Genomic DNA, 25,990 nt, shown 5'->3' with positions numbered 1-25,990 from the left:
TATTTTACCACAATTTATAAAAAATTGGGGGGAAAAAAAAGGCCTGGGCACGGTGGCTCACACCTGTAGTCCCAGCACTTTGGGAGGCTAAGGAAGGCAGAGTGTTTAGCCCAGGAGCTGGAGACAAGGTTTTGTACAAAACTATGTCTGTACAAAAAAATACAAAAATTAGCCAGACGTGGTGGCACACACTTAGAGTCGCAGCCACCAGGCCCAATCAGGAAATTTATTCTTTTTTTTTTTTTCTTTTTCTTCTTTTTTGAGACAGTCTTGCTTTGTCACTCAGGCTGGAGTGCAATGGCGCCATCTTGGCTCACTGCAACCTCCGCCTCCCAGGTTCAAGCGGTTCTCTACCCCAGCCTCTGGAGTAGCTGGTTATTACAGGCACCCGCCACCACACCTGGTTAATTTTTGTGTTTTTAGGAGAGACAGGGTTTCACTATGTTGGCCAAGCTGGTCTTGAACTCCTGACCTCGTGATCCGCCCGACTCGGCCTCCCAAAGTGCTGGGATTACAGGTGTGAGCCACCACACCCGCCCCAATTTATTCTTAAGAATACACTCAGGCCGGGTGCGGTGGCTCGTCTCTACTAAAAATACAAAAAATTAGCCAGGCGTGGTGGCGGGCGCCTGTAGTCCCAGCTACTCGGGAGGCTGAGGCAGGAGAATGGCGTGAACCCAGGAGGTGGAGCTTGCAGTGAGCCAAGATCGCGCCACTGCACTCCAGCCTGGGCAACAGAGTGAGACTCCGTCTTGGGGAAAAAAAAAAAAAAAAAAAAGAGCGTTGTGTGTTTTACAGTTCAGGCACGGTGTCTATCCCCTCGGTCGAAGATTGTCATATCCTCCAGTGGTCAAGAGGGGGCGCATCGACTCAGCCTAAAGCGTGGAAATCACACTGGCGTGATCACAGATGCCAAAGTCTGAAAGCCTTGGTCCTGGAATTAGCATTATGGACTTCACCTGGAAGCTTGTTAGAGCCGCAGAATCTCGATCCTACCCGAGATCTGCATCAGAATTTGCGCCTTAAGAAGATCCCGGTCGAAGGACAGGTGCGGTGGCTCAGGTCTGTAATCCCAGCACTTTGGGAGGCTGAGGCAGGCAGATCAGGAGTTCCTACTGGTCAGGAGTTCAAGACACAGCCTGGTCAACATGATGAAACCTCGTCTCTACTAAAAATACAAAAATCAGCCGGGTATGCTGGTGTGTGCCTGTAATCCCAGATACTTGGGAGGCTGAGGCAGGAGAATGGCTTGAACCCGGGAGGCAGAGGTTGTAGTGAGCCGAGATCACGCCACTGCACTCCAGCCTGGGCAACAGAGCGAGACTTGGTCTCAAAAAATAAAAATAAAAAATAAAAATAAAAAAAAGAAAATCCCCGGGGTAATTTATAGACACATTAAAGTTTGAGAAGTACTGGTTGAAAGTGTCTAGTCGTAGAAAGGGAAGCTTCTTCAAGGGAAAAGAGCATAGGAAAGGAGCTGGCTAAGGCATCCCTCGAAGCCCCCAAATGTCCTGTTCCTTCAACCAAGCAGCCAGCATCAATCAAGATGGAACTGAAGCCATAGGAGAGGGTGTAAAAACATTGCATTGGTCACAAATGCATAGGCTTGTCCGGGCGCAGTGGCTCATGCCTGTAATCCCAGCACTTTGGGAGGCGGAGACAGAGGGATCACTTGTGGTCGGGAGTTTGAGACCAGGCTGGGCAATATGGTGAAACCCTATCTTTACAAAAATTAAAACAATTAGCCAGATGTGGTAGCGTGCTCCTGTAATACTAGCTACTCAGGAGGCTGAGGCAGGAGAATCGCTTGAACCAGGGAAGTGGAGGTGGCGGTGAGCTAAGATGGTACCACTGCACTCCAGCCCGGGGGACAGAGCAAGACTCAGTCTCAAAAAAAAAAAAAAAAGCATAGGCTTTTTCCATTTCGATAAATGCTTATTGAGTGTTACTATGTGCTGGGCATCAGGGATACAACTGTGAGCAAAAATCAGACCCTGTTCCTGCCCTCATGGAGCTTTCAGACTAGTGGGGACACCAAGTGTGTGTAATCCCACAATCACACATAAGTACAAACCTTGACCTTGCTCTGCAGGTACAGAGAGAGGGCCATGACAGGCTGCTTTACATGGAATGGTCAGAGAAATCCTCAGAAGTCTTGTGAGGATTTCGTTTTGTTTTGTTTTCAGAGTTGAGGTCTCGCTTTGTCATCCAGGCTGGAGTAAAGTGGTGCCATCATGGCTCATTGCAGCCTCCACCTCCAAGCCTCAAGCAATCCTCCCACCTCAGCCTCCCAACTAGCTGGGACCACAGGTGTGCACCACCACGTCTAGATAATTTTGTCTATTTTTTGTAGAGATGAGGTCTCACTGTGTTGCCCAGGCTGGTCTTGAACTCCTCAGCTCAAGTGATCCTCTTGTCTCGGCCTCCCAAAGTGCTGGGATTACAGGGGTGAGCCACCAGGCCTGACCAGGAAGTCAGCTTCAAGCTAGAGATCTGAAGGATTCGTGGGAGTTAACCAGGAAAGAGGAGAGTTCCTGTGGGGGGGGGTTGGCGGGGGGAAAGAATGTACAAAGGTCACACAACAGAGAGGAACATGCTCACTCAAGGAACTGAGAGAAGACAGCCATGGAGTGATGCAAGATGAGGCTGAGAGGAGGGCAGGAAGGGGCAGCCTCAACGGGGCCAGGGACCAGAGGACACAGGCTCACCTAGACCTGAGAGTGGTAGCCTCCCAGTTCCCAAAGTGACTAGTGCATGGTTCTGCCTCCCGGGGACCCTGCACCAAATGGCCCATGTGGATGTCTCACCTCTGTCCTTCCAGTTCCCATTCTCTTCCCATCCTCCCCTACTCTCCCCACTACTAATCCTTTCTTCACCCTGTCACTATCAGCTCCTCTATTGCTTATCCTCTTCTCGCTTGCCCTCCCCAGCATCTTCCTCTTTTTTTTTTTTTTTTTTTTTTTTGAGGCAGCATTTCACTCTGTTGCCCCCAGGCTGGAGTGCAGTGGCATGATTGTGGCTCACTGCAGCCTCAAACTCCGAGGCTCAGTTGATCCTCTCAGCTCAGCCTCTCAAGTAGCTCGGACTACAGGTGCACGCCACCATGCCAAGCTAAATTTTTTTGTATTTTCTGTAAAGATGGGGTTTCGCCATGTTGCCTAGGCTGGTCTTGAACTGCTGAACTCAAGCGATCCACCAGCCTCGGTCTCCCAAAGTGCTAGAATTACCAGCATGAGCCACTGCACCCAGCCTCATTTACCATCTCCACCTGCTCCCAACTTTTCCAGGAAATCAGATGTCAATCTCCAAGCCAACTTCTTCCCCTGAAAAGAAGACACTCTTTAAGTTAGACGCAACCAGCATTCATTGAGAGCTCCCCATGTGCTGGGCCCGGCATCACTTTCCACATTTTTTTCATTTAACCCTCACAGCAATCTTATCCAATAGCTACTATCATTCCAGTTTTACACTTGAGGAAATTGAAGTGTAGAGAGAGTAAGTAATTTTCTCAAGATTACACAGCTAGAAACTGGTTGAACCAAGACTGCCCTCCTGTGTGATAACAGGGACTGCACATTGTCCTGTTTGACAGTATGCTGACTGCACGACTGCATTTCGAAAGCCTTCAAAATGTGCACACCCTTTGGCCCACTTCTGAAAAAGTCATCTTAGATGTGTACAGAGGTCCTGGCAGCATTTCTATAATAGCACAGAATTTAGAAACAACTCAAAGGTTCAACGATATAGGGTTGGTTAAATTGTGGGTCATTTAGAACTAGAAATCTATGTAACTTATTTTTGTTTGTTTGTTTGTGTTTGTTTGTTTTTGAGACACAGTCTCGCACTGTCACCTGGGCTGGAGTGCAAATGACAGGATCTCAGCTCACTGCCACCTTCACCTCCCAGGTTCAAGCGATTCTCCTGCCTCAACCTCCCAAGTAGCTAGGATTACAGGTGCCTGCCACCATGCCGGGCTAATTTTTTGTGTTTTTAGTAGAGACAGGGCTTCACTGTTGGCCAGGCTGGTCTCAAACTTCTGACCTTATGATCCACCCACCTTGGCCTCCCAAAGTGCTGGGATTACAGGCGTGAGCCACCACGCCCAGCCTCATGACTATTAAAGTGATCATGTAAAAAAAAATTGATGTCCATGAACTACCATGTAGAAGCAGCAAAATTACAATACTTGTAATTACAAATATTACAGCATGGTCCTGTTTTGCAAAAACTACAGTATGTAAATTGAAGTATAAAACTAACATGCAAAGAGGACCGCTTGTGGCCAGGAGTTTGAGACCAGCCTGGCCAACATAGTGAGACCCCCCCCATCTCTATAAAAAATAAAATATTAGCCCAGAGTGGTGGCATGTGCTTCTAGTCTCAGCTGCTCAGGAGGCTGAAGTGGGAAGGTCACTTGAGCCCAGGAGTTGAAGGGTGCAGTGAGCTAGGATGGTGCCACTGCACTATTCCAGCCTGGGTGACAGAGCAATATCCTGTCCAAAAAATAAATTAAAAATACAACTAGTGTGTGTATTGGAAAGGTAGAATTAAAAATGTTGACAGTGGTTATTCCTGTGATGGGACTACAGTCAATTTTTATTTTCTCTATTTTTTAAGGATCTGAATTTTCAAAGGTTTCTACCAGGAGCATGTATTTCTTTTGGGAAAAGTTTTTTTAAAACAAGTGAAGAGGTATTGGAAACTTCCCATTTATTATGTTGTTATCTATTTTAAAAACAAACGTACTACTCTGCTGAGAATGTTTTGAAAAATTTTTTTTTTTTTTTTTTTTTTTTTGAGACGGAGTCTCGCCCTGTCGCCCAGACTGGAGTGCAGTGTCCGGATCTCAGCTCACTGCAAGCTCCGCCTCCCGGGTTTACACCATTCTCCTGCCTCAGCCTCCCGAGTAGCTGGGACTACAGGCGCCCACCACCTCGCCCAGGTAGTTTTTTGTATTTTTTAGTAGAGACGGGGTTTCACTGTGTTAGCCAGGATGGTCTCGATCTCCTGACCTCGTGATCTGCCTGTCTTGGCCTCCCAAAGTGCTGGGATTACAGGCTTGAGCCACCGCGCCTGGCCTGAAAATATTTTTTTCCTATTACAAAAGCAATATGTACTTGCCAAAAAAGACAATCAGAAAGAACAGACAAGCAAAAAGAAGAAAATAAAAACACATTCCCTCCCACCCAGGAACAGCCAATATTTGCACCTTCATGACTCTTCATAAGCTATGGTTTTTGTTTTGGTTTGGTTTTTTTTTTTTTTTTTTAAGAGATAGTGTCTCACTATGCTGGCCAGGTTGGTCTTGAACTCCTGGCCTCAAGTGATCCTCCCACCTCAGCCTCCCACAGTGCTGGGATGAGCCACCAAGCCTGGTCCACATTTTTTTTGTTTTTGTTTTTTTTTAAGATAGCTTCAACCTTCAAGTTCTGCTGCAGGGGTTACTCAGGGCCCACCCTGTTGCCATCACTGGAAATATGAGTTTGGAAGGAGGTTTGCAGAGTCCTCTGTGATCCCCAGTTCCTAAGATGGTTTTCCTAAGATGGGGCTGTTTGGAATCCCCAAATCACAGCTAGTGGTAACAGTGGTAGACACCCTGGCCCTGGCCTGTTTCGGAGCACAAAACTCCTCATGTGTCATGGGGGCCCGGAGCTGTCAAGTATGAGGACCTTAAGAGTAATTCCTCACACGTTTGGGATTGCGACACCCTATCACTGTTTGATTTTGCAACCCTCCTTCCCCTTTCAAAAAGAACTGAAGGAATACATGCAGCATTTGCATATTCCGTTGAGTACTTTTCCACACACGGAGTTGAAGGGAATTAAGATTAATTCGGCTGCAAGACTACCAAAACCCTCCTTCCCCCACCCCTCAGATAATTGCAGGCAATCAGTCAGTCTTCAGTTGGAGTGAAGGATGGCAGCTTTGAGGAGCCATGAAGGCAAGTTCTGCCATGAGGAAGGCCACCCCAGGCCTGGGAGTCCATGTTCCAGGGCCAGATATCCCTGGGCCATTCTGACACTCCCCCAAACCCCACACACACACAACAAGAGGTTTCCAAGGCCCACCCACACCCTCTCTACTAAAGTCTCCCCTCCTGGGAAGGAGAGCAGGAGAGGCCTCCAGCTCCTGGCATCCAGCCCCAGTGGGTCCACGCCCTCAGCACAGCCCTGGAGCAGAAAATGTTCTTAGAGCTGATGTGCAAGTCGGACCGTTTCTGTTTCCTCAAATGGGGTGATATTTACTCCTGGCGCAGACCCAGGCCCACCCTCCCACCAAGCTCCACAAGTTGAGCTGGTCTCGTTGCTATTTGATATGTTCAATCTTTCTGGAAACTTCAACGACCTTGGAAACGCTATTCTCCTTTACATGTGACTCCTCTTGTCCATAATAATAACTATAGTTTCTCTTTATTACGCTCCTTCTGTGCCAGGCACATTACAAACACGCAATACCTACAACAGTCTTTTGAAATAGACACAATTATTCCCATTTCACAGATAAGAACATTGAGGTTCCGAGAAGTTATCTGCGCAAAGTCACACAACTACCGACAGAGATAGGAGTCAACCCAGACCTGCCTGACCCCGAAGCTTATGCACTGCCCTGAAAGGTCACTGCTAGAGGGAACCAAGAGCACATATAATCAACCCCCATTCCATCAACAAGACAGCTAAGCTGGAAAATTCATTTACAAACAGTTACATGGTACTTATGAGGTGCAAGATGCTGCTTTAGCACTTTACAAATACCAACTAATTCACCCTCATTGTATCACTATGAGATGGATACTTTTTTTTTTTAGAGACAGAGTCTGCTCAGTCACCCAGGCTGGACTACAGTGATGCGATCTTGGCTCACTTCGACCTCTGCCTCCTGAGTTCAAGCAATTCTCTTGCCTCAGCCTCCAGAGTAGCTGGGACTACAGGCGCGTGCCACCACACGCGGCTGATTTTGGTATTTATAGTAGAGATGGGGTTTCACCATGTTGTCCAGGCTGGTCTCGAGCTCCTGACCTCTGGTGATCTTCCCACCTTGGCCCCCCAAAGTGCTGGGATTACAGGCAGGAGCCACCACGCCCAGCCTTTTTATACAGATGAGAAAACTGAGGCACAGAGAGAAGAGTAAACTTGTCCAGGGACACACAGCAAGTGGTAGAGTCTGGATATGAAGTTAACCTTAGAGCTGCATCTTCTATCCCGGAAGCAGAGGCCCATCTCTCCTAAGTCTTTGTCCTTTGACCTGTCTACACCACCGCCACTCTCCTCATCTTTCTGAGAGTCCTCTTCAAATTTCAGACTTCCTCATCCCACTCTGGGTGATGTTACTGTTCTCTTGTGAAATTGCTTTGTGAAACGACTTATTGTGCAAGGCCATATTTGATTAGATCACTATCCAGAGTCCCTAAAGAACTAAGAGTTCTTTAGGAAGGTTTATCGAAGCAAAAGCTCAGGGTTGTTTCTGTGGAAACTAATCAATCAATTCAATAAACAAGGGCTTATTGAGAGCAGTTTGTGTCCCCAGCCCTGTGCTGGGCACCCTGGGGTCTGTGAACAAAAAAGACGTACAGACTTGGACCCCAATAAAGAAACACACTATATAAGTGCACACTGGGTGCGGAACCTGTGTACAGCCATATTTCAAAAGACGTATAGGATGGCTGGACGCAGTGGCTCATGCCTGTAACCCCAGCACTTTGGGAGGCCAAGGCGGGTGGATCACTTGAGATCAGGAGTTCGAGACCAGCCTGACAAACATGATGAAACCCCATCTCTACTAAAAATACAAAAAATCAGCTGGGCATGGTGGCGGGTGGCTGTAATCCCAGCTACTCGGGAGGCTGAGGCAGAATTGCTTGAACCCGGGAGGCGGAGGTTGCAGTGAGCGGAGATTGCGACACTGCACTCCAGCCTGGGTGACACAGTGAGATTCCAGCTCAAAAATAAAAAACAAAAAAGACGCATAGGAAAGGAAAGTCAGGAAAAGTGTTTAGGTAAGGGGTGGAATTTGAAATAGGCTTTTTTTTTTTTTGAGACAGTCTCACTTTGTCACCCAAGCTGAAGAGCAGTGGCCTGATATCAGCTCACTGCAACCTCCATCTCCCGGGTTCAAGTAATTCTCCTGCCTCAGCTTCCCAAGTAGCTGGGATTACAGGCATCTGCCACCTTGCCCAGCTAAATTCTGTATTTTGAGCAGAGACAGGGTTTCAACATGTTGGCCAGGCTGGTCTCAAACGCCTGACCTCAAGTGATCCGTCTGCCTCAGCTTCCCAAAGTGCTGGGGTTACAGGGGTGAGCCACCGCACCTGACCTGAATTTGAAAGGAGGGGCAGGGTTCGGATAGCAGGAAGAGAAAGAGCAGACTTCGCAGCAGCAACAGGCATGTTTTCTGCATCCAAATCGACCAGATCCTCAGAAAGAAACCAAAGACAGAAAAGGCTACAATGGCTCGTGTGTTTTGGTTTGGCTTGGGGTTGTCAAGTTTCGCTTGTTCCACCGGAGTGAATACAGAAAAACTCCCTTGCTGGCAGCACCGCGAGGAGGCTTCTGGATGAGAAGGGCGCGCTGCCTCACATGTGCACTAGGAGGCAGAGCTGCCGCGGGGCTGCTGTAACTCCGAGAACAACCAGGGAGCAAGGGGAAGGATCCCAGCTCCTTCCTCAAATCCGCGGGCTGCAGGGCCAGAGGGCAGTTGGAAAGCAGTCGTCTTCTTAGTCCGAGTTGCCTTCATTTTCAGCCTAGAAGTTAGAGAAGAAACACCCCCAGTTAAGAGGAAGTTGGGTGAGACTGAAAGGGGAAAGACAAAGAGAGCAGCATTAAAGAGGCACTCTTCCCCACCCCCAGCAAGGAACCTCCGTGTGCCTTGAGAAGACTTCCAAACAGCAGAAAAGGGTTAGGGCTACTCATGCCTCCTGCTGTAGTCTTGGCTGAGAAAAGTTTAATGCAAGGCTTGGGTAACTGTGAAAAGTGACCAACTGCTAGACGAAGACTAGTTTCAGAACAGCCAACTCCTGTTCCCTGGACAGGGGTGACCATTCCAGCCCTCTAAGGAGGAGTGCTTGAGGCTTTAGGAAGTACACAATTATTGGCCATCCCCCTAGGCCCTGGTGTCATGGTGAGGGCTGCGTGTGGCAGCAGACATGACAATGGCATTCTTTAAGAGCCCTGAAGTCAATATTTAGCCTAAATGTACAACCCACCAGCTGAGCCAGGCAACAGGGTTCTGAAGCACAGGAAGTTAGAAGCACCTAGGCGATGTGGAACACTATTTGAAGCTAGATATCCTGACTTTTATCAGTTTCTAACTAGCTGTGCAAGTTTGGATGGTTGAACCAACTTCTCTGAGCTTTAATTTCCCTGTTGGCGAAATAGGTTAAATTAGATTAAGTCTCCGATGTGCCTTCCAGCTCTGAAACTCTAGAAAACACACACTCCTTCAGCCAGAGGAACTGGGGAATCTAGGGGGCAGGAATGGGGGTGGGAGGATGGCGACAGGCGTCTTGAAGGATTAACCCCACGCTTCTCCTCGCAATTGCAATCGGCTCCCCAGCAGTGGCCACTGCGGCACTGCCTGCCCCACCCCCGCCCTCCGGGCCCGGCGGTACACACCCACGGCTCCCTCAGAGACTTCTGGAATCTCGCTGGATTTCTCCCAGGAATGCTTATTGCCCTTTAGATCTGCAAATCGCTTTACATCAGCAACCCTGCCGCGCGATTATTAATCATCGCAATATTCTCCCCCATCCCCTACCCTCCCCGCCCCCGCCCCCCGGCCTGGAAGAGGAATTGCAGGGGTCCGGATTTATGAACGTGATTCGTATTATTCATTCAATAATCAGTTAACTAAAGTTCATTAAGCGCCTAATAGGAGCAAGGTGCAGAGACACACAAATCCAGTCACCACAGGGGGCAGAACTGTAGGGGTCCATGCTCAAAGAAATTCACTGATATTCCAGTTATGTCCTGGGGAGGGGGTGGTTAGTGGGTGATGGAAGTCCCTCACAAGTCTGATGACAAGGCTGCAACCATTATGGACCACTCCCACGGTTCATTTTATCAGGCCAGGAAAAGGCAAGTGGCCTTCCCAAGGTCACTTATCCCCCGAGAGGCAACGCTGACCCCAGAACCGCGGTCTTCAAAGCTTTCCATTGCGCCATGAAGGAAAATTTTGAGTTGAAGCCTATAAAATACAGCGTTGGGCGAGGGATGGCATGATTTCCGGGCACAGAGTGAGAAAATCGTGATCCCAGATCACCCACCCACAACAAACGAGACAGCCCCAAATCTTGACTGCAGCCTCAACCAGCAGACGCACAGGAATGCTGGAAACAGCTCATCCATCAATCGCGGCGTCCTCTCTCTGGGCCCCCAGCGCCCCTGCCCTCGCCTCCGCCCAGGTGGGTCCCGGGGCAGGGGGCGGGGGTCTCGTGGCTCGGAGCCTCTGCCCAGCATTCCAGGGGGCGGGGCAGGAACCGGGGGCGGGGCGCGGCGGGAGTCCCGCCCTCAGCCTATCCCGGGCCGGCTGCGCAGTGGCTGAGCCAAATATGGGCAGAGCGGAAGCGGAGGGCCGACGTCACGGCGCCGGGTGGGGACCGCGCTGCGGGGCGGTGACGGGAGTCGCTGACGGCGCCTACGTGTCACCGTGGAAACCAAACAGTAAACAGAGGATTCGCGAGCTCCTGGCACCGCCTGGCCCTGCGACCTGGCCTGGAGCGAAGGGCCGGAAGCTGGGAAGGGCCAGGAGAAACTTTGGCCTGGCGGACGAGGACAGGAGCGCGGCAAGGGTGTAGAGAGGGCGGTGAAGGGGACGCTGAGAGAGCACTCCCAAACGTCCCTCCCTGAGGTTCCTGGAAGCCGGCGCTGCCTCTGCCCAGGGGCCAGCAAGGGCTGGTCAGGAACGGAAGGAAACCCTCCTGTCCCTACTTTTTCTTTTCCTTTTTTTTTTTTTTTTTTTTTTTGAGATGGACTCTCGCTCGATCGCCCAGGCTGGAGTGCCCTGGCGCGATCTCGGCTCACTGCAACCTCCGCCTCCCGGGTTCAAGCGATTCTCCCGCCTCAGGCTCCCAAGTAGCTGGAACTACAGGTGCGCGTCACCGTACCCGGCTAATTTTTTACATTTTTAGTAGAGACAGAATTTCACCACGTTGGCCAGGTTGGTCTCGAACTCCTTACCTCAGGTGATCCGCCCACCTCGGCCTCTCAAAGTGCCGGGATTACCGCGCCCGGCCTCTCCTGTCCCTTCTGAGGGCCTCCCTGCCTGCAAGGTTGTTGGGGATACTGATTTTGCTTTGTTTTTCCTTTATAATGGCTAAGAGTTCAGGCATTGAAGCCACACTGCCTGGACTCAAATTTCAGCGCTGCCACTCCAGTTGGATGATCTTGAGCAGATCTCTGGGTCCCAGACTAACAGGACCTACCTTTAAGAGTAGATGAGGACTTTTAAAATGAGTGTGTGTGTGTGTGTGTGTTTGGAACAGTGTCAAGCATGTTGTGAGCCCCAAGTTAGTGTTGAGTGTTTATTTTTATTTCCAGGCAGCACAAGAGAAACTTACCTAGTATTAGTAGTGCAACTCCTAAATCATACTACTGATGTAATGTTTTTTTCTCGAGTCTTCCTTAGATTTAAAATAAACAAAAGGGGCCAGGCACTGTGGTCCACGCCTGTAATCCCAGCACTTTGGGAGGCCAAGGCAGGAGGATCAGTTGAGCCTAGGAGTTCTAGACCAGCCTGGGCAACATAGGGAGACCCCGACTCTACAAAAATAAAAATAAAAAAATTAGCTGGGCATAATAGCACACACCTGTGATCCCAGCTACTTGGGAGGCTGAGGTGGGAAGATCTTGGGCCAGGGCAGTCGAGGCTGCAGTGAGCCTTGATTGCAGTCACTGCACTCCAGCCTGAGTGACACTGGGAGACCCTCTTTTAAAAATAAATAAAATAAGCAAAAGGAATTATCTATTTTAAAGATAATTTTCAAATCTAGTAAAAATATTTGATGTATTAACTAAAATGTGCATTTGTCAAATAAAAACATGGCAAAGCACTGTATCACACTGCTTCACAGTTTTAAATTTGAAACACAAAAACTCCAAATGGTTACATGGAACAGAAGCAACCCAAATTCAGTCCTCACAGTCACTGTGTTATCTCTGTTTTTTAAGTAATTTTTAAAAATGAAGGGTACGTATTACATTATTCAAACTCAATAGTAATCCCAGCAAATGTTTAGAACTTAAAACAACAAAAGATATTTTCAGGAAGAAGTACTTTGTCACTGACAACATTAGAATTGCCAGCTCATAGTGTTTATTTAAAAGGCAGACTGCTCAAAGACCTGAGTGTGACCAGTGCTGGCCTGGATGCCCTACCTGGGAGCTCTCATCCCCTTCCCCCAACAGACCCGGATACATAATCCCTTACATCGAACCGATGAGCAAGGCCATGCTCCAACTGAAGGCTCTAGAGTCTTCAGACCTCACCGAGGTCGTGGCTTACAGCTCCTATTGGTACAAGCTCCAAACCAAGTGGTGCTCCAGTCCATGGCTGAGTGGCACTGCCAGCACCAGGAGCAAGTGATGCTCAAACTTGCAGAAGCCATGAATGCCCTCAAACTAGGCCCTTGGACGAAGCAAATCAGCTTCCAGCCAATGATGGAGGCCAGGATGTAGAGATTAGGTTGTGGCCAGAGTCGGAGTGATTCCAGCTCGGTTTAAACTCTGCTCCAGCCTGAGGAATTAAGGAAAAACCATCTGTTTGGGGATCTCTGCCCTTGCTCTGAGTCCTGTTGTGAATATCTTTTTTGAAGGTTGCCAATTAAAGAAGAAAGTTTTGGGGTTTTCTCATTTTTTCTTTATCAAGAATAAAGTTTTAAATAAGGAAAAATGGTAAAAGGCAGACCAACTTTTTTTGGTTTTATTATTTGTTTGAAATTCTAAGCAGATAATGTGATCTCTTGTGGATAACAAATCCTAGGGTGACCCATAGTAATTCCTGCTTCCTGATGTCCATACCTTTGTGTAATTCCCTCCATCTGAGTGCAGGTGGAACCTGAGACTTGCCTCTTAATGCAAAGGTGACGGGATGTCTTTGTCTGTGTATGGCCCCATCTTGCTGACATGCTGGAGAGGTTCTCCTTGCAGGCTTGATTATGTGAGCAGCTATGTTGAAGAAGTTTACAAGGCAGCCTCTAGAACCGAAGGATAACCTTCAGCCAACAGCCAGCAAAACACCGGAGCTCTTAGTAACACAGCCACAAGGAAATAAAGTCTGTGAACAACCTGAGTGAGCTTGGAGGTGGACTCTTCCCCACTTAAGCATCCAGCTGAAAACACAGCTCAGCTGACACCTTGATTGCACCCTTGCGAGACCTTGAACACAATACTGTTCTATTCAGAAGATGGATGGAGTTTGCTAGATAAGCATCTGGCTATACCTGGACTTCTGATTTGCAGAAACTGTGAGATAATAAATGTGTGTTGTTTTAAGCTGCTAAGTTTGTGGTAAACTGTTGTACAGAAATAGAACACAAATACATTCTCATTGCCTATCCCTAAAACAGACTGCTCCCACCTCCCCATGCTTGGTACACTTCTGTGGCTCTGTACACACTGCTCAGGCCTCCTATCTTAAAAAGGTTCCATGAGAGGATTGCAAGGAGTGTCAACTGCAGAGCCTGCCACAGTGTTGCTACCAGAACATCGAGCATCTAAGAATGATGTGGTGTATGCACTTTAGGGCATTTTCGTAGCAGTCTCCTGATGTCACCAGAGTTTTGAAGATGGAAAGGCAGCTTAGAGATTTTCAAATCCCACCCCTGATCTGGCATAGGAAACTGTCTCAGAGGGGCTGAAGTCTCACCCCAGGTCACATAAGCACATCTTGAAGGGCAGATGTTCACTTTCTAGCAATGCAGTTAAGCACTTTGGGCTTTAGAGTCACAAAGAGCTGGATTCAAATCTCGGATCTGCTGCTTACCAGTTGTGTGACCTTGGTCAGCTTATTTAACCTTTCCTAAATTGTTTTCCTTATCTGTAAAATGACGACACTCATCATATCTGCCTCATGGGATTGTTGTATGGACTAAATGAGAGTGTTTATTAAACAAAATAATTATTGTATGCCCATTATGTGCCAGTTGCTAGAGGTACAATGATTAGCAAATCAGTCATTGATTTAGCATGGCCTGTAAAGTGCATAGCACAACCTGGCAGAGAACAAGCACATGTGAAATACTGGGTATTATCAATATTTTCCTTAGGGCTCCAGGTTCTATCCCAACCATTTGCCTCCAGACAAGCTCTATAAACTCATATCATAGAACCTCTGTTGTGGTTCCAACTGCCCACATCTCCCCCTGGATACTCCCCAGGCATTGTAAACTCAACATGTCCAACATAGAACTTACCTTGTTACCCCCCAAACCTGCTCCTCTTCCTATAGTCACAAAGCCATTGGTAGAACCACAAGCCTCCCGTGTTTCAAGCCTGGTAAACCTGACAGTGAGCTTGGGTTCCTCCCTCTCCCTCACCTCTACCACCCACTCAATCACCAGGTCCTGACCCCCTAATTACCTCTCATTCCCTCTCCATTCCCACCACCACTGCCTTGGTTCAGCCTACACATAACTGAGCTAAGTAAGCACCAGGCTTTTCATGATCTGGCCACAATGATCTCTTCTTGGCCGATCTTCAGCTCCATCTATTTGATGCTGCAATATTGATATAAGTGAAATTAAATGCATTTACGTGATATTCTGTAATTTACATCTCCACCTCGTCATCTCCCCCTCACTGTCCCCTCACACACTTTGTAGTTGAGCAAAACCAAATTCGGTGTTTTATGAGTCTGTGCCCTTGCAGTACTAATCCTTGGCCTAGAAGCTCTCTGCCACTTGCTCATCTACCAAACTCCATACACCTTCAAAGCCTAGCTGAGAGGTCACCTTCCTCAGAGACTCCCCAAGAGAGAGTTTGTCACTACCTCTTCCATGCAACTCCTAAACCTGGTGTTAATTTCCATTGTTACAGTGTATTATAAGGTTTGTGTTTACCGGTCTTGTCCCTTACTTGAGCTCTTTGAGGACAGGATTGTCTCTTCCTCACGCTGAATTCAATACCTGATACATAGCAGACACCCAGAAAATTTTTAATTAAATGAAATGAAGCCCATATTTGTTCCCCTGACCCCCATCTCCCTAAACTATAAAGATAATAAAAACAGTTAACTCTTATTATTATTATTTTTTTTTTTTCTGAGATGGAGTTTTGCTCTTGTCACCCAGGCTGGAGTGCAGTGGCAGCATCTCAGCTCACTGCAACCTCTACCTCCAGGGTTCAAGTGACTCTCCTGCCTCAGCCTCCTGAGTAGCTAGGATTACAGGTCCCACCACCGTGCCCGGCTAATTTTTGTATTTTTGGTAAAGATGGAGTTTAACCATGTTGGCCGGGCCAGTCTCGAACTCCTGACCTCGGGTGATCCACCCACCTCCGCCTCCCAAAGTGCTGGGATTATAGGCGTGAGTCACCTTACCTAGCCAAAAACAGCTAACCCTTCTATCATACTTCTGTGTGCCCAGAATAATATTCAGTCTATACATACCAACTTATTTAATGTTCACAACCCCAAGAAGTGGATACGATTATTATCCCCATCTTACAGGAGGGGAAACTAAGGAGCAGAGAGGTTAAATAACTTGCCCAAGGTCTAGGAGTGAGGATTCAGGGTTAAGTCTACGCTTTGGACCACTGTGCTAAATTAGATCCAATTCTTGCCTGGGTGCGGTGGCTCACACCTGTAATCCCAGCACTTTGGGAGCCCGAGGTGGGCGGATCATTTGAGGTCATAAGTTCGAGACCAGCCTGGGAAACATGGTAAAACCCCATCTCTACTAAAATTACAAAAATTAGCCAGGTGATGGCATGTGCCTGTAATCCCAGCTACTCGGGAGGCTGAGACAGGAGAACCACTTGAATCCAGGAGGCAGAGGTTGCAGTGAGCAGAGATTGTGCCACTGCACTCCAGCATGGGTGACAAAATGAGACACTGTCTTAATACATACATACATACATACATACATACATACATACATTGGATCCAATTCCCCAAATTTAGATCAATGTATTCTATTGTTTTGATAAATTTAGCTGTGATGTCACCTCATAACAAAAAGCCTAAAAACAAATCATTGCTTCCATAAATCTGACCAAAAATTGTTCCCCAAAGTAAGCATGGCAGCAACTGGAACCTGGGTCATTTACTCTTAGGACTAAGGTGTTGCCTTTTGCTCAGTCTAGACCCTTTAATAGCGGCCCCTTCATATGGGCCTGCTTCAAACATAACCAACAATTAAATCCCTGTGTGTTCTCAGACCTCCCAGTCACCTGATTGTACCAAACCCAGTCACCATGAGCTGAAAGGGAAAAGGGCTTATTAAGAAGAGCTTGCTGTGCTCCGTGGCTCACGCCTGTAATCCCAGCACTTTGGGAGGCTGAGGCAGGTGGATCACCTGAGGTCAGCAGTTCGAGACCAGCCTGGCCAACATGGTGAAACCCTGTCTCTACAAAAATACAAAAATTAGCCAGGCGTGATAGCAGTTGCCTGGAATCCCAGATACTCTGGCGGCTGAGACAGGAGTGAGGCAGGAGAGTCGCTTGAACCCAGGAGGCAGAGGTTGCAGTGAGCCAGCCTGCACAACAGAGTGAGACTCCATCTCAAACAAAAAAAGAAAAGAGAGAGCTGATGGCCATAAGGCCAGGCAGGCTCCAGAGCCCTTACTGCTCTGTGTCCTCTTAAGCAACTGAACAATGCTTGGGCAAAGGAAAGGCTGCTTAGTTTAGTCCAAAAATGAATGTGTGGAACCATGAAAATAAATTATGTTGCAACGGAACTGGTTTATGTTTCTGTTGCTTTCTCCTGCATGCAAAGGAAATGGAAATCTATCCAACCATTCCCCTTCAGAGGCTCTGCACTGATTCCTCAGGATTCAGTGTACCCTATTTCTACCTGCTTCTCCTCAGGTCTGGATGTATTCTTGGCAAATGATAATTATGATAATGATGTTGATATTGATAATGATAATGATAGTAGCTAACCCTTGTTCTTCTATTTTAATGCAGACTAAATTATAGGTTTTACCATTTAGCACACTGATTGCTAAGAACCAGTGAACTCAAATGGATTTTTGTGATAGTCTGAAAGTTTTATATCAGTAAGAGTGAAAAACATAATTTTATTTGTTTCTTTGAAAATGATTATATCTAGATTTGTATATGCATTCATTCTGCATTTAATGGTGAAACAATTTCTCAACCTATAATTAGCCTAGAAGTGTCACTGACTTACAGTTTATTTGTATTTTTTGTACCCCTTAAAATTCTTTCCCAAGCTAGCTGGCTCCTCATCTTAATATTGTAGAATCCTTGAAAGCAATTTTTTAAACAAATGAGCATACTCTTCTACCCTGAAAATCTGTGAAGCATACAATTCATCTTCACTTCAAGTTCTAGCTATGTCCCTGTCGATATTTTTGCAATTTTCATCTGCATTCATTCACTCATTCATCTTCATTTATTCAACAGGCACTTGAGGGCCTAACAGACACTAGAGATACAGATGTGATCAAGACAGAAAAGGTTCCTGCTCACATGGAACTTACAGTTTAGGAATAAGAGACAATTTTTTTTTCTTTTCTTTTTTTTTTTTTTTTTGACACAGGGTCTTGCTCTGTCACCAACCGCCACCTCCTGGGTTCAAGTGATTCTCCTGCCTCAGCCTCCCGAGTAGCTGGGATTACAGGTGCGCACCACCACCCCTGGCTAATTTTTGCATTTTTTAGTACAGACAGGGTTTTGCCATGTTGGCCAGGCTGGTCTTGAACTCCTGACCTCAGGTGATCCGCCCACCTCAGCCTCCCAAAGTGCTGGGATTACAGGCATGAGCCACTGCACTCAATGAGACAGACAATTTTTTAAAAGGAAAATAACACATAAACTAGATATTGCAAGTAGGGATACAGGCTGTGAAAAAACAGAGCAGGATAACTAAATAGAGAGTCCTAGGGAGCAAGTATGTCCAGAAGTCACCCTAGATAGAATGACCAGGGAAAGCCCCTTGGAGGACATGTCCTTTGAGGAGAGTCCCAAATGACAGGATGCAGCCAGCTTGGGGAAAGAGGCCCCGGCAGATGGACTGCAAGTGCAGAGGCCTGCTGCAGGAGCACGTGTTCTATGGGCCAGGAGTGGAAGGAAGGCTCGTGAGCAGAGTGCCTGTAGGGAAGAAGGAAAAGAGATGGAGTGGGAGAGGAATTAAGAGTCAACGATTTTTTTGTTTGTTTGTTTTGGTGGAGGAGTGGTGTTTAGGGGCAGAGGTTTAATAAGCAAAAGAAAGAGAAAGGAGAATAACTTTCTCTTCAGTAGAGAGACAGAGGTCCCCGACTGAGACTTCCTAAAAGTCAACTCTTTAATATTAACAGGAAACAGCACAATTTAAAGCACTCTGCTATTCAGCATTCCAGTGAGGCACATATCTCTTTTTTTTTTTTTTTTTTTTGGTGAGGAGTTTGGTTACTCTATGTTTGGAGGAAGTCTCATACATCTACTCATACCCCATTTAGAGATTAATTTTGTTTTAGCTTTTTTTCAACTGTAAAAACATTGAAACTTTAGATTGTTACCTTGAGATAATCATCTGAGAACTTTTACTGTGTCTCAATTTTTTTTGTCCATTAATTAAAGATAGCATAATTGATTTACTTTCATTCACACATGGGAATTGCTGTTAATACAAAATTACTGTTATTAGAACAAATTGTTAAATCCTACCCTTTAATTTTGATAATTACACAAGATGCAGTGATGTGCAAAGATGATGCACAATCTACAATCCACAATTCTACAGAGATAAATATTTTTCCTCTTCCCTCTTCCCATCGAAAATTAATTTGGAGCCAGAAGCACAATGGCAGCTTTGAAGTTGAATTGGCCGAGGTCATCCAGGAAGACAGTGAAGGAATCCCAGGAGGCAAGGATGGGAATGGGGTATATTTTGCAGCCAGACATAAAAGATGTAAAATTCCCATTGCTTAATATGCTGACAGGGACCAGGAGAGGAGAAGTTAAAGAATATGTGTGGAATATATTTCTGTGTATGGAAATAGCACATAACTTATTCATCCACTGGGCAAAATATTAATTAACCTTGTACTGTGTGCCAGGCACTGAGCCAGGTCTGGGGATCCTGGTGAGCTAAACTGGACATAATCCCCATGAGGAAATGACTTCTACCTCCATCCCCTTCAATTATGTGTATATGTCTTTATCAATGTTGAATAGTGGTGCCCTCCGGTAGTTTTTTTTTTTTGAGGTGAAGTTTCGCTCCACCCACCTTGGCCTCCCAAAGTGCTGGGATTACAGGCTTGAGCCACTGCGCCGGGCAGGTAATTGTTTTATTGAGATTAGTATGAGGCCATATCTTGTGGGTAGGAATCCGACAAAGGCTTTTTCAAAAGAAAGTTGAAGGCCAGGTGTGGTGGCTCACATCTGTGATCCCAGCACTTTGGGGACCAAGGCGGGGAGATCACTTCAGGTCGGGGGTTCCAGGCCAGCCTGGCCAACATGGTGAAACCCTGTCTACTAAAAATACAAAAATTAGCCAGGAGTGGTGGCAGGTGCCTGTAATTCCAGCTACTCAGGAGGCTGAGGCAGGAGAATCGCTTGAAGCCGGGAGGCAGAGGTTGCAGTGAGCCGAGATGGCAGCACTGCAGTCCAGCCTGTGCAACAGAGCAAGACTCTGCCTAAAAAAAAAAAAAAAAAAAAAAAATTCCCCAGAGTTAATAGTCCATGAGAGTTGTCCAATCCTGAGTGAGTTAAAGGGGATTTGGAAGGAGCCATTTAGCTGGAGAAAGGAGGTAGGAGTTTCTTTCTTCTTTGAAGCCCATGAAAGTGGTCAGCAGGAAGCTTGGTGGGGTGTCAACCCTGGGGATCTGATGGCTTCCGATTTCCTCTTTCTGGACCTTTAACGCCATCTTGATGAAGCAGCCTGGTCTCCACTGGGCTGTGTGGTAAGCTAGAGCAAGGGTCTGTGTCTGGGCCTTGGCCAGGCTGTCAAAGGGAAAGCGATGCTCACCCTCTAGAGTAAGCATGGGGTGACAGAGACCATGATTGAAGTTCCCAGGAGCAGGTCAATGTCCGAAGGTCCAGCTACCCTTCTTCATCTGGAAAATCTTCTTCCTCTTCTTTCTTTGGTTGTTATTATTGCACACCTAAGGGAGCTAGCTGGGTTCCTTTTTTTTTCTGAGATAGGATTTTGCTGTGTCACCCAGGCTGGAGTACAGTGGTGCAATCTCAGCTCACTGCAACCTCCCCCTCCTGGGCTCAAGTCATCCTCCCACCTCAGCCTCCTGAGTAGCGTAGCTGGGACAAGAGAAGCACACTGGGTTTTGCCACGTTGCCCAGGCTGGTCTCAAACTCCTGGACTCAATTGATCCTCCAGTCTCAGCCTCCCGAAATGCTGGGATTACAGGTGTGAGCCACTGCGCCTGGCCCACCAGCTGGGTTCCTTACAGGGTAGATCACCTTGTTATTTCAGACCAGGTGTTTGTTAGTTATATTAATTCTGTATTTAGTTTAGGTATATTTAAAGGCTATAAAATATTTACCCTTTGAACAGCAAACAGGGAGCGTAAGACCACTGTCATTGCAGGACTAGCAGACAGCACCCCAAGTGGTGTGTGATATAGGAGTGATCTAAAGAGCAGCAAGTTGCTTTTAAATGTCCATTTTTATGGGAGGGGCAGAGATATCATAGACAAGAACATCAACCTCAGTCCTTAACTCTAACATGTGTACATGTTGTTGTACTCTTTTATTCTCGAAAGGAAAGGAGGACTGTTGCTCTCTCCCTTATTAATAAATGCATTGTGATTTCTGGTTTCTCTAATACCATATGCCCTTCATTCAGTTTATACTAGGGGGAAAAGGGAGAGAAAAAGTTGCTCAGAAATTGAAAGAGATCTCAAACAGCACAAAAAATGGTTGATTGTAAAACTGTCATTTTGAATTAAAACTTTTAACTCGCCTGAATGTGACACCCCATAAGGCCCCAGTGATTTTCATTATCACCAAAGCATTAGAAGACTGGCGCTGAAGCTCTTCTTCCACCCAGCATGTGTGAAAATCTAGTGCATGGTGCCTGCATGATACTCGCGAGCAGGGCCAGGAGGGCAGTCTCCTTTCCTTGTGGTTTGTACGTGTGCATATGCATGTCAGTGCCCCATTACCAGAGATGTCCCGGACAAAGTTCACGTTCTTCCTTAAGACGATAAAGTTTCTAAGTTAAAGCTTGTTCAGAGTCATGTTGACTTCTTCTTGGACTATTATGTAACTTTTTGTTTACAGAACAATCAACCATTATTTGTGCTGTTTGAGATCTCTTTCAATTTCTGAGCAACTTTTTCTCTCCCTCTTCCCCCTAGTATAAACTGAATGAAGGGCATATGGTATTAGAAAAACCAGAAACCACAATGCATTTATTAATAAGAGTTAGAGCAATAGCCCTCCTTTCTTTTCGAGAATAAAAGAGTACAACAACATGTATACATGTTAGAGTTAAGGACTGAAAACTTTTTTTTTTTAGACAGAGTTTCAATCTTGTTGCCCAGGCTGGAGTGCAATGGTGCAATCTCAGTTCACTGCAACCTCTGCCTCCTGGTTCAAGTGATTCTCCTGCCTCAGCCTCTTGAGTAGCTAGGATTATAGGCATGTGCCACCACACCTGGCTAATTTTGTATTTTCAGTTTCTCCATGTTGATCAGGCTTGGTCTCGAACTCCCGACCTCAGGTGATCCTCCTGCCTTGGCCTCCCAAAGTGCCGGGATTACAGGCATGAGCCACCGCGCCTGGCCTAAAATTTTTTTTTAACCAAGTATCAAGAGGCATTTCAGCCTGCTGGATATAACGAGCAGGAAGATTCTAATGCCAATAACAGAATATCAAGAAAGTTGTTTATTCTAACCATTCTTCAGTTTGCTCATCTTTGAAGTAGAATAACCCTCCACATGATTTTGTGGAATAAAAAGTTAAAATAGTTTCTACAAAGCTAGGTTCTGTTTGCTTAAAGGGTTCCTTTAAGATCAAAACATCTAAATGTAATATTAGCACAAACTAAGTATTTCCCCGTGAGTACCGAAACAGAAAAGATGTATTCCCACAAAAGCTGCTACACAGCAGTTTCCCCTCCCCAGAAGCAGTAAAATCTTAGCATTCCAATGGAAGGAATGTATTTGTAAAATATTCTACAATCAGCTCTATAGTTTCCCTGTCCTCTTTGATAAGGGATCAGACAGAGGGTGTGTCCCCCTCCAGCAGCTACCCTTCTTGACAAACTGGTCTCCACTAATACCTTTCAGAAACTTACAACACTTCCAGAATGAAAAGAGCACAGGGTTGGTCGCATTCAACTTAAATGCTTTTATTGACAATGTCTTGGAACAATAAGCAAACAATGCTTAAATTTTTCATTCAAATTCACTTTCCACATGTCAAAAGACCTCAAGGTAGAAAAAAATAAAATAAAAATATAAATATCTGAGAATCCATCTTAATAAATAAATTAAAAACACAATAAAACGTTTTCATGGAAAACTGTTAATGTCAGAACATTCAGACCACCTCAACAATGCATGATCAGTAACATTACAATGAACATTGATGTTGAAGAAAAACTACAGTACATGGATATAGCTATTTATTTCTATCTACCAGAAAATAAAGTCATATCTTTTCTTAGTTTAATATTGGTCATTTCTAATCAGAACACACTATTGCCAGGAACACAGTAGTTATTGTTAAAATCAGCTGCACTAGATACAATTTGAAAATATCCAGCACCAGGTTAATTCCAATAATGAACCCAATAGATTAGTTAATGCTATGAGAAGACTAAGGAGAAAGAGAAAAGAGACACAGACCCAGGCCTGGCTCAACATGCTACTAACTACCAGCTCTCTGAAGTGTCACTGGGAACAATACACACTCCATGCGTTTTGCTACATCTCCGGAAGAGGTAAGGACTTGAGTCCACACATGGATGCTTTCAAGTCCTTGAGGCCCACAGCCTGGTGTGTTTCACGCACAGATAAGGTCCTCCCTAGGTCTACAGGAACCCTCTAGGGAAGACGTGTTTCTCCTCTCTGTAATGCACCAGCTCGGGCAGTGGCACTTGTGGGTGCCGGCTGCCTCCCTTCCCTGCCCGCTCACAGGGCCAGCAGCGTGGGTGAGCTGAGCGAGTCAGAGGAGGGCTCATTGCTGCTGCTGCCCTTGCGGTGGGCAGCTGCGCAGCTGGGGAAGGAGTCAGCCTCGGGGTAGGTGAAGACGAAGGAAGACGTGTAAGCAGTGCAGCTGGGAGTACAGGTGACCACCGGAGTGCACAGGGGCTCCAGCTCTGTGGCCATGGGCCCCATCCCCAGGGAGCCACTGTGCAGGGGCTCCCAGTCTGCTGCATAGAAGGACCCAGATAGGTCCATGTCTGGTACAGAGCGGGCTGTCTCAGAGCCGCTGGGCCTGGATGATGCTGGGAACAGGAAGTCATCAAAGGGCTCAGCCTTCAGCTCCATGCTGCTGATGCTCTTGACAGGCTCCACTGAGGGCTTGGGCTCTGGGTCATTGAGGAGAGGCAGGGTGAAGGCCTCCTCAGACTCTGGGGTGGCAGCCTCTGGCAGGCCCCCAGTCAGATCAAGGGAAGCCACAGACATCTCTTCTGGAAAGCCCAGGTCATCAGGGATCTTGCAGGCAGGTCGGTGAGCTGCCAGGATGAATTCTAGTTTTTCCTTCTCCTTCAGCAGGTTGGCAATCTCGGTCTGCAAAGCAGACTTCTCATCTTCTAGTTGGTCTGTCTCCTGTATACAGAGGGAGAAAGGAAAGCATAAGAAACAGTCTTACTCAAGGGCCCTTATGCTCAATCTCCAACTTTCCCCTTAAGTTTTAAAAAGGAGCAACCCGCAAAGTCTACCTACCGCTTGGAGTGTATCAGTCAGCTCCCTCCTCCGGTTGCGGCATTTGGCTGCAGCCATCTTATTCCTTTCCCTTCGGATTCTCCTTTTCTCTTCTTCTTCTGGAGATAACTAGGATAATCACAAAAAAAAAAAAGACCGACATTCAGTAAAAGTGTCTGCCATCACCTCCATTCACCCACCCCAGTAGAACTGGCTCCTGCAGCTTCCCTACTTCCTGGCATCCCACTGTGAAACCATTTCTAACCTGCAGTTGCAGACTAGGTGTGACTTGCATTTAAAATAAGATCCTCAGCAAGAGAACAAAGAAGAGCCCAGTCTAAAAGCATGCGGTAGGAAACTTAGGGAAGAAACTATGAGAGTACTTCTTAGGGTGAGACTCAGAGTCTGAGTTGGGATGGAATGGGCTTGGAGCCAGGGTTCCCAGTTAGGGATGTGCAGCCAGCCCCGTCAGGGGCTTAATCCTCTCTGCTGTGCTCCTCCACCTCCAGGGCCGCTTCCCACCCAGCCCCCACCTTCCCAGGAAGGGTAGGCTAGAGTTCCTCACCTGTTCCACCTTACCCCTCCTGCCAGTGCTCTGCGCTCGGCTTCCTGTCATGGTCTTCACAATGCCAGCCCTGGAGTAAGCCCCAGCGGAGGGAGTGGGGACTCCGAAGGGGTGAGGGGCTCTGGTCTGCGATGGGGCCACAGAGGAGACGAGGGCCGGCTGCACAAGCCACTGCAGGTCCGGACTGGTAGAGATGGCAGTGACCGTGGGAATGAAGTTGGCACTGGAGACGGCCAGGTCCGTGCAGAAGTCCTAGAACAAAACAGAAGGGGAAAGCCGACGTGAGCGAGCAGATTCCGGACACAGGTGGGGCGAGTTGCCGGTGCCGCATGCAGTAGCGAAGAGAAACGATCCTGCCACGGACGTTTCATCTTAAATGTCCCTCATCCTGGATGAAAGGTCTCCCCCTTTTCCTCCCAGGCATTCCGCAGCGCAGTGTCTGTCTCTTCCATCCTGCCGCTGCGTTCCCGTTATCCCTTCAGCATCACTCGCTTGAAAGGGGGTTTGTTATAAATATCCCTGACGTCTGCGCTGACGCAGGCGCCGCTCCGGAGTCTCCAGAATGAACTCGCTTTTTATCAATGAAACTGCCTTACACACCCGCCCGCTGCACCCTCCTCCCTCACCCCTCCTCCCTGCTCCAGGCTGCCGGGGGAGGGGGGATTGCCGCTTTCTGCCACCTCCCCAGAGAAGCCAGGCTCTAGTTAGCGGGTCTGTGCTTGGGAGACGTCTGCCCCAGCTAATGTCAGAGATCCGTCCTGGAATGCAAACCAGACGTTGCTCAGAACGAACCTGCCTCCGGAAGGGGGAACAAATTCTTACTATGGCAAGCTTGCGTGCGCTCAGAGCCAAGTCCCGAGCCCCCGAGCCGGCACCGCTCCGGCCACTGCAGCCTCCCTCCAGGCACAAGGGAGCCCCCTACTCATCTCCTGGAGCGTCCCGCCCGGTGTCTCCTCCTCAGCGACCCCAAGCCCCCGGCCCCGCGGCGGTGGGAAGCCAGCCTTACCTGCGCGTTGACAGGCGAGCCCATGCTGGAGAAGGAATCGGCGGGTGAGTGGTAGTAGGAGAGGCTATCCCCGGCCGGGGACGCGCTGCTGCAGCGCGAGGATGACGCCTCGTAGTCTGCGTTGAAGCCCGAGAACATCATCGTGGCTGTTAGGCAAAGCCGGGCGTGGGGCCGAGGGGCGGAGACAGGTGGGCGCTGTGGAGCAGAGCTAGGTAAGAGCGCGGTCACTGCTCGTTCGCTGCGCCGCGGCCGCCGGCTCAGTCTCGGCTTCTCGGCTGCTTGCTGCAGATGCGGTTGGAGTACGAGGCGCCGCAGCCACTGCTTTTATAACAAGCGTTTTATGAATGAGTGTAAACGTCACGGGCTCAACCACGGTGGCGCCAGAGGGGTGGCGCGCGGGCCTGAGCGCCTCTGCCGCCGCGTGGCTGCCTCC

The 25,990-nt window shown here is 47.6% G+C and overlaps 1 protein-coding gene across 1 annotated transcript; it reads right to left on the bottom strand.

Annotated features, from left to right (window-relative positions):
* Positions 1–23,248: 23,248 nt before the first annotated feature.
* On the bottom strand, positions 23,249–25,698 carry FOS (Fos proto-oncogene, AP-1 transcription factor subunit). The gene is given in 4 exon segments (NM_001098399.1): positions 23,249–23,890; positions 24,008–24,115; positions 24,552–24,803; positions 25,558–25,698. Coding segments are annotated over 4 exon segments (1,143 nt in total).
* Positions 25,699–25,990: the final 292 nt, after the last annotated feature.

Source organism: Macaca mulatta, chromosome 7 (assembly GCF_049350105.2).
Source record: "Macaca mulatta isolate MMU2019108-1 chromosome 7, T2T-MMU8v2.0, whole genome shotgun sequence".
NCBI lineage: Eukaryota > Metazoa > Chordata > Mammalia > Primates > Cercopithecidae > Macaca > Macaca mulatta.
This window is presented reverse-complemented; position numbering and strand designations above follow the sequence as displayed.